The sequence below is a fragment of the Elgaria multicarinata genome, chromosome 11 (genome assembly GCF_023053635.1).
Source record: "Elgaria multicarinata webbii isolate HBS135686 ecotype San Diego chromosome 11, rElgMul1.1.pri, whole genome shotgun sequence".
NCBI lineage: Eukaryota > Metazoa > Chordata > Lepidosauria > Squamata > Anguidae > Elgaria > Elgaria multicarinata.
In genome coordinates this window covers 29,602,054-29,610,844 of record NC_086181.1, presented here as the reverse complement: position 1 = coordinate 29,610,844, position 8,791 = coordinate 29,602,054, and the positions used below count along the sequence as shown (strand labels likewise).

The following is an 8,791-nucleotide window of genomic DNA, read 5'->3' as shown; positions in this document are numbered from 1 at the left end:
GCGGGGGGTGGATGCTGTCCCATTCCCAGCACTGAAGATTCGACTGTCAGTACAGTCCGCTTTGGTACATGGCACAAGAAGAGGAAGCATCTTGTTCTTTGCCTCCGGTAGCAAAATGTACTGGGCCAGGCCTGTCAAGCAGGTAGTACCGATGAAAGTGGGTCCTTTATCTGGCTACCTGCATTTGAGTAACTGAAAGAGAGAATCTCTTTGTCCCCGTGTTCCCCATTCCATCAGCTCCTCCCTCCGGTTGAGCTCTCCACCAGGATGCCTCTCCCCATCATTTCTCCTCCGATACAACCCCTCTTCCTCTCCACGTATTCCCCTCTCCTCCACCCCCACCATCACCTTATCAGAGTCACTCTCCCACCACCTAGTTCCCCGCCCTCTTTTAGCTGCCGCTCTCTCCAGGCAGTTTGATGCAATGTGCACCAGAACACGCCGACAAGTAGCTTGTGCAGTCAACATCACCTCCTATGCCCTGTCCAATCCAGTGAGCCAGTTCCAGGTTTTGTTTGCATAGAAGTCCGTGCCTCCTTCACACAACATCCCTTGCGCTTGCTTGGTAGGACATCCCATACTGTCTCTCAACACGGCCATTGCCCAAACCTTTCCATCACCATGATCAAAGCTTTTTCCTCTTTCCTCCTCCTCTTCGATGCACCATCCCTATTTGTGCATACAACCTGTTACCCGTCCCGATAACAGACTTCCATTTGGGGTTTTCGTTTTTCCTCACATAGTACAACTCCACCTACTTCATTGCCTTCTCTTTTGAAGTGTGTTTGCGGGGGGGGGGGGGGAGGCACTCCAGCAAACTTGTTATGGGTGTGAAAGACCACAACCATGTGTCACATACTTAGCAATTTGTAAATTATTTTTTAAACAATGATCTGACCAATAAACAGCCCATAGCCCTGAAAATACAATCAAGGGGCAGTCAGGGCAATCCATGCCATGAAAATCCCCTCTGAAGGGCTGCCAATAGAGACAGATCCTGGATCTGTTTTTATAGTTGTTTATAATTGTTTTTAGATATAGGTTTCGGTGTATGTTTTTGTGGCTTAAATTTTGTATATTGTTTTTAATTGTTTTAATCTTATGTAAACTGCCCAGAAAGCTTCAGGTATGGGTCAGTATAAAAATGTAATAAATCATCATCATCCCAAATGCTGAAATTCCTTTCCTGGACTTATGGGCCTGCAATGCTTTGCCCTTGACTCCAGGGGGAGCTCTTACATCTGTCCAGATGTCTGCCATGCACAACTGCTACCTCTAAATCAGGGGTGGGCAACTTGTGGACTTCCAGATGTTTTGGCCTACACCTCCCATCTGCTCTAGTAAGCATAGCCAGTGGAGGGATGATGGGAATTGTAGGCCAAAACACCTGGAGGGTCACAAGTTGTCCACCCGTTCCAAGTTAGCTGCCTTTGAAAAAAGACAGATGCTGTGACACGCTTTACATAGGCACTTAAATGGTCACTTCTCGGATCGCCTATGGTGACTACCCATTACCTCCAGGTGACTAGGAAAGCACATCTTTGTAAACTGGAAAAGAGTGAGTTCCTGTTTTCCTTTTGTGCTATCAATGTGCAATAATGACTAACATACGCATTCGTGAGTAGTAATGCTAAACAATTTCTTGCCTGTAATCTCTGCAGATGTATCAAGCAAAGCTGAATTTGCATAGGACAAGGAACTCCAGTGTATTGTGTGCCCCAAGAAATGGCTTGGGTGAGCATGAAAGTGTGCATCTTACACAGCTGTGGATGCATAGGCCCCACTTGTGTACGAGTTTCCATCGTAAATGAACGTTTGTGCATATGAAAGCATAGATGCCTTGGGGTGGGTTTTTTTAAGGAAGAAACCTTCCCACAACTATCTCCCCGGGCAAAGCTCAGATACTTGTCCGGTACCTAGAATGTTAGAGCAACACCTTTCCCACAGACTCATTATGTGGCTTGGCCTCAAACACAATTCCCCCTACCTAAAAGCAGGGAATCACAGAATTCTCTGCCCCAGGCCAACTACTGAGCTGCATGGCGATGCAGGGCTCTGAACTTGGGGTTCCCCCGTCCTCTCCGCCCAGCTCTTGAGCCGCTATGCCTCCTTGCTCATGGAGTCCGTATCGACTTGTCCCTGCGGTCTGCTGGGGAAGAGGTCTAGCTGCACCTGTGGCGCCTGAGGCTGCCAGGGCCGTGAGCCCTCGGTGCGAGCTGCAGGGTGAGGGGCGCTTGCCCTGAGACTCTTAGCCTGTGGCTTAAAGTTCGTGGCCTAGGGGAAGCCGAGAAGCATAGCTGCTGAGTGGGCATGTTCCAGGTGATCCACTCGACTCCTTTAAAAAGAGACCCCGTAGACTCCATTACCCATTACGTGGAACCTTTACATCCCTGGAATCGACAGGAGTAGGAAAGTCCCTCAAACTGCTCTCCCCTTTCCTGTTTAATGATTGCATTACAGTCGCCATGAAGACCGTAAAGCACTTTAGGTAGTGAAACACACTTCTAAAGGTGTGTGTGCTCCTAAACTTCTGTGTGTGAGTGGAGTGCAACAGCGATGGGACAACGCACGCTCATTTATACTTGGGTGTGTGCACATACACTCGGGTGGAGCTGCTTGTGCTGAAGAGTATCGCTGAGTTTCAGACCCTGAAGGGATTCCCCTGGGATTTGAGATGAGGATTTGAATACAAGGCTGCAGTTGCATGCTTTCTAGGGATGGACACAAAGGGATGGACCGGGAAATGGCCACCCTGAGGCGGCCAATGCGGGCCTGTACCTATTCCTTCACCACATTGCAGGGCCTGACTTTGTATCGTTGTCTTCTATCCACTTGAGCTAAAAACTGGATTTCAGCAGTGTGACCTTGATGGGCTGTCCAGTGTCTCCAAGATATGCCACCATCTGATGGGACTTGTGCTCATCTCTCCACCTGAGGCACCTACTAGGGCCCTGATTACCCACAAGGCTTTGCTCCGATGACCACACTTCATAGTCCCATAAAGGAGGTGAAGCCCAATTGGCTGAACCAGAAACAGACAAGCTCCGATTGGCTGACTGGGGCAAAGGCGTCACCCGGTGAGGACCGTTGTGCATAGAACGCCCCTCATTGGTTGATTCCAGCGGGTGCGATGGCGCCAGCGGAGGATTCTTGGGCTTTGACGACAACCAGCTGTCCTCCTCAGGGAGAGGCAAGGACCAATCGGAAACTTCCGAGGCACAGGACACTTGATTGGTTGTTTGGGATGAAGCTGGGGCCTGATTGGCTGTTCTGGGGTTTCCGCTACAGCTTGGGTTTCGAGCAGCGGTTTGGTCGTGCTCAGATATCCTACTACTGATCTCCGGCTCTTTGGTGTTGTTGTCACTGGGGAGGAAGTGTTGACAGTTCAGGCTATCATGTGACGCCGGGATGTCATTGAGGGAGGAGCGAGAGTTGGTCCTTCCTGAGGGCAAAAACAAAATTAGAAACCTCCATCCATCTACTTGAGTTCTGAGGGCAGCAAACAGGATCAATAACGGACATAGATATCCTTATTGACCCAACTGCTCAGCCTGTTTGGTTGAGGCTTTGCTTCCAGGAAGGAAGGAAGGCCTCCTCCTCAGGCCCAGGGATAGCATAGGGCCCAGCAACCGCCTGCACCGGAAAGATGGGGCGGGGGAGAGGGAGAGAGTGGTGAACTAACGCCTAAGACTCTGCCCTCCCTCCTCATCAGCCTGACAGGGCCCTTAGCCTGCCTTATCTCACCCACCCACCCACTCACTCACCATCGGCCTTGGCAGGAGGCAGGCAGCTCTACAAGCCACCATTTAAAATTTCCCACAATGCCTTAAGCGCCTCACAAAGCACTGCTCCGGGGCCTTGGGAGGAATTTTAAACGGCAGACCCTTGGCGCAGCCACCGAGTAAACCTGCCCGGCTGTGAGGGTGGGAGCAGGAAGGAGCCCGTGGGGGTCACTATGCCGAGGTGGCCCCCAAGCTAACCCTGTTTTTAGCAACAGGTAAACACACCAGTGCCCTGACGCCACCTGCCCCCTAACACACGCTGGAGCGTTTGGGGGGAATTCTTTCACCTTCTAGGAAAAAGCACAAACCCCCAAAGCTTTACATCTCTCTGTTATCATCAGACTGAGTTGTTTTTTTTTATTTTTGGGGTGTGTGTGTGTTTGAAGGTTCAGCGACTGGCTTTAATTAAAAAGGCACAGAAGGAGTGAACTAGTTGTTCACGAGGTCATGGCCAATGGCCAGACTGGCTGGGAACCATGGGAGGGGCAGCCCAAGACATCTGGGGATGGCTGTTTTACGGGAATAAAACTCAGAACTGGAGCACCAAAGTGGGTTTCTGCAGTTATTATGGTGCTGTGGATTATACAAAGCGGGTTTTGGATCAGATCATGCAAAAAACGCCCACCAACCCCTCATCAGTTCCCGGTGGTGGTGCATCTTTCATCATAGGACTCCAACGTGGGGCCAGCTATTCAAGTACATAACAAGTGGACCCACAGCTGCCTTGGGGCAGGGGGGAAATGGAGAGAGGGATTGGAAACCAGGATATATAAATGCCTGGGAGGAATGCATACATTGGACCCCCTCCCAAGGGCAACCTCTTGGCTACCTGACACCCCCCCCTTCCAGAGACCCCCAGAAAGCCTCGGCCGCCTCTCCTGGTACCTGTGAGGTATTTCCCCCGCTGCGAAGCTTCGGCCGCCAAGGCGTAGGATAGCTGGATGACTCGCTGTCGCTCCCACTCTGGGGTCGGGGGGCATCGCGGAGGCTCGATCCCTCCCGTTTGCACGCCCTCCTTGGGTGGAGATGACTCAGGGGGGGAATTGGGGAGGGGCTGAAGGAGAGATCAAATCACGGGGGGAGGAGCGGGACATGAACAAGACAGTCCTGTCGTCGTCCCCGAATTCCCCTACAGAACATTCCCCACCCCAACTGCAAACCAGATTGGAAACCGAGCACGATGACAAAGACCGCTCTTCCCTGTGGTTTTAATACAATTGCCGGATGGCTCTTCCGTGGAACAATTTGCCCGGACGAAACAGCCAGAGTCCTTGATCTCCGCCTGTCCTTCATGTAAGTTCCATCCGGCCCTCTGGGATCCTGCACAGGGCCACGCCCACTTCCTCCGACCCACCCCCACCCCCTAGCCCCCCACTTCCCAGTGTTTGGTGGCTTCCCGGCCTTTGTGCCGTTTCTCCCCACTCTCAAAGGTTCAGAACATAAGCAGAGCCCTGCTGGATCAGACTGAGGGTCCACGTCGTCCAGCGCTCCGCTTACACAGTGGCCAACCAGTGGTCGGCCAGGGACCCACAAAGCACCCTCCCGACCCATGTTCCCCAGCAACTGATGCACACAGGCTTACTGCCTCGGATACTGGAGGTTGAAAGGCCTCTCCTAAGGCTTCGTTAACTGGCAGGAAGAGCTTTACGAGACAATAGGCTGGCATTCTGGGCATTTTTTCTGGCCCCGCCTCTTCTGCCACACCTACTGCTGGAATGCGGCCCCTGAGAGCAGCTCCAGAAATGAATTCAGGCTAAAAGAGGTTCAGCGCCCCTGCTGTAAGTCGCGATATCTCGGTCTGCTTCCGTAAGGATTTCATCCTTGCCCCAGAGGACCCAGGAGTCTGGGATTCCCTTTTCCTGTCTCAGATTTTCCCCCTCCCCCTTAGAGAACTCAAGAAATCTGCCTCCCAGCCCTAATCCAGCCATTCATCCCCCAACAGGAGGATCCAGGAATCCAGCCTCCCTTCCCCCCAGCAGCTGTGCCCACTGGATGCTGCTCCCCAACCCAGGCATCCAGATGCCCCGGCTGCCCTCTTGACCTGCTGCCCGCCCCCTCCCGCCCCACTCCCCAGACTTTACGAATCAAAGCCTTGGCGACTCAATGTAAAAGACGGCCGAGACCTTGTCATTGTCCCTCGCCACTCTCCTTAGTCCAGAGTCCTCCTCCCCGCAAGGCTTCACACCCACCCGGCTAGACCCGCGCTTGAGAGAGTCTCGCCAGTGACCCAGAGGGCTGGGCTGGGCCGCCTCCGACTTTCGCTTGGCCTCCTGGTTCCGCTGCATCCTGTCGAGCTGCTCCTGGGCGCTCATGCGGGAACGGCGTGGGGCAGTCGCTTCAGAAGGGACCACCTGGGTGGGAAGGGAGAGGGAGAAGATTGGGAGGGTTGTGCTTTTACACTACTGCTTAGCCATGTTGGCATTTCCTCACAGCTACTAAGCCACCTCTATCAGCGCTTGAGGTGCACATTTGGCACCTTGGAAACCTAGATGCCACGGTTGTGGGTTACCAATAAGCAGCGGAGGCTGGTGGCTCCAATGTCCTTTAGAGTTCTGACTGAAACCCAGAGTGGATCCACTGCCCCACTGACATCGGAGCCACCAGCCTCCACTGCCTTCATCCCTTGCCTCCCAGAAACCAGGAGTCATTAAAACGAGTTATTTAAATGGCACTTTTGTTATGTAAACCACTTTGAATCTTTTAAGTAGCATAATTGTAATGTCACTAAATCCCGTCCTTTCCCCTCAGTTCTGTCATGCGCCTGGAGTCTGCTGCTGCCCCACTCCTGACGACTTATCTCATACCTTGGCTACGCTGCGCTCAGCATCTTTGTGGGGTGTATTGATGTGACTTCCGTGATCTACAGAGAGGAAGGAAGGGAGACAGGAAAATCAGGCTGGTATCTTTTGAGCATTTGTTCCTGGGGCACAGAACCAACCTTTCTGCCTCTCCTATTTCTGACTTCAACCTTCAAAGGCATGAACCCTCTAGGCAACCAAAGGCAGTTCTTACACATTCCTTTCTCAATTGTTTCCTGTACTTATAAAGAGCCATGGCAGGTTAAACACCAGGGTGGCCTTCTCCATCCCAGCTGGGATGATGGGGGTTGTTAGCCAACTTATCTGGAGGGCACCAGCTTGGGGAAAGCCACACTAAGGCTAATAGCAATAGAATCTGGCTGCCCCAGTGGACTCCTCGCTTGCCCAATCAATTGGGAGAGCAGGGTGGAAATGGAGGAAGAAAAGAGAATTGTGGGTAACTGAAGGAAAGGCAACTGAAGCAACCATTGTGAAGAGATGAAAGGGCTGAGGGGGGAAAGGATCAGATCCGGATATGATTCATGCCTCGACAGCACCCCAATTAGATTACTGACACGTGCTGTCTGTGGCACTGCCATTGGAAAATGGTTGGAAATTACGACCGGTCCTGGAAGTGGCAGCCAGAGTTTTAACTGGGAAAGGCTATATGGGGAGAGAGCGTATGAGTCTGGTTCCCTGCTAGCTTCATCGGCTCCCGGTTCGTTTCTCGTGCTGGCTTTGACCTTCAACGCCCTAAACCAACCTTCCCCCAATCGGGTGGCCCTCCAGATGTGTGAGATTACAGCTTCTATCATCCACAGTCTCCATAGCGGGTCAGTTGTTGTACTGGCAGTTGTAGTCCAACCCGTCCGGTGGATGCCAGGTTGCAGGAACCCGTGATCAGATTTCTACCGCTCAGCCACCCACGCCGATACGGTCCATTCCCCTCACGGGCTCACCTTTCTCAAATTCGGGGGGCTCGCTAGAGGAATGGCTTGGAGATGGCTTGACCCCCTCGGAACGCCGGGATGCCGCCCTCTGCTGCCCTCTGCTGGACGCAAGTGGACTCTGCTGGCAGGGAAGGCAAAGATATCAGTTTCTGAAGGGAACAGAGGGTCAGGTCCAGGGCGCCACTGAGGGGGCAGGTGGGAACTGAGAGTGACACGATGGGGTAGACTTACAGCCTGATCCGCTGCACCAGGGCTGTCCTGCTGCCTACTTTCCAACGGGCCTCCGATTCTGCCTGACTCCCCTGTGGCTGCCACCTGGCCAGGTGTGGATTCCTGGAAGAGAAGGGCGGGTTTTGAAGAAAGGGCAGCTTTGGATTCCTTCTAGTTTCCGTAGCAAGAGGATGAACAGAATTAATGACACGTTCCCACTGCAGGCACGCGGCTCCTGACGCCGCGCCCAGAACAGATGCGGCCCTCGGAGCGAGAAAGCTCCCCAGCCCTAGTCTACACAGGCGGTCATGATGAGCAACCGCACTTAGAAATTGACCAGGGCTCCACTGGCCGTAATCAGGGCGTGAAAGTAACAGCCCTCGACAGCATTACACTCATTTAGCCGCAGCAACTGGAGGTTCCATGGGTAACAAGCCATACATAGACCTATCCACAATGCAGAGCCGGCTCCCCGTTCTGGAGGTCCCCTGGGCAAGAACCGGCTGTGGAATGAGCTCCCTAAGGAGGTTCGCTTGGCACCTACATGATATGCTTTTAGACGCCAGGTGAAGACCTTTTGATTCTCCCAGCATTTTAACAGTCTATAAATACATTTTAACTTGGTGTTTTAAATTTGTAATTTTGCATTGCTGCTGTTTTTAGCTGGTTGAGCTTTTATATGGTATTTTATATTATGGTTTTATACCGTTGTTTCCTTTCCTTTATACTTTGAATGGTTTTAATTTCTGTGAACCGCCCAGAGAGCTCCAGCTATTGGGCGGTACAGAAATGTAATAAATAAATAAATAAATAAATAAATAAATAAATAAATAAATAGTCATCAGGTCCTACCACTCCTACTTCTACTCTTTCTCACCATCGCTCTCACTTCCTTGCTTGACAGGAATTGAGCCAGGGAGCAAGAAGGGTGAGGCAGCAGCTGCTGTTCCTCCTTCTCACTGCTATCATTGTCTGGGCCAGACTTAGAAGCAGGTGAGCAAGCAGGCATTGTGAGGAGGAGGAGGAGCAAGTGGGGCCCTGCTGGACTATG

The 8,791-nt window shown here is 52.2% G+C and overlaps 1 protein-coding gene across 3 annotated transcripts in view; it reads right to left on the bottom strand.

Annotated features, from left to right (window-relative positions):
* Positions 1-2,646: 2,646 nt before the first annotated feature.
* The window catches only part of PLEKHA4 (pleckstrin homology domain containing A4), a 49,758-nt gene continuing 43,613 nt past the window's right edge, over positions 2,647-8,791 (bottom strand). For 2 of the 3 annotated variants that reach the window (XM_063138712.1, XM_063138711.1), the window contains exons 17-22: positions 7,762-7,863; positions 7,540-7,648; positions 6,587-6,642; positions 5,906-6,133; positions 4,668-4,836; positions 2,647-3,442 (exon numbers count right to left, since the gene is read on the bottom strand). In XM_063138712.1, coding sequence (XP_062994782.1) covers positions 2,838-3,442; positions 4,668-4,836; positions 5,906-6,133; positions 6,587-6,642; positions 7,540-7,648; positions 7,762-7,863 — 1,269 coding nt within the window. In that variant the 3' untranslated portion in view covers positions 2,647-2,837. The remainder of the gene's footprint in view (positions 3,443-4,667; positions 4,837-5,905; positions 6,134-6,586; positions 6,643-7,539; positions 7,649-7,761; positions 7,864-8,791) is intronic. The other variant, XM_063138713.1, reaches the window with a different exon arrangement.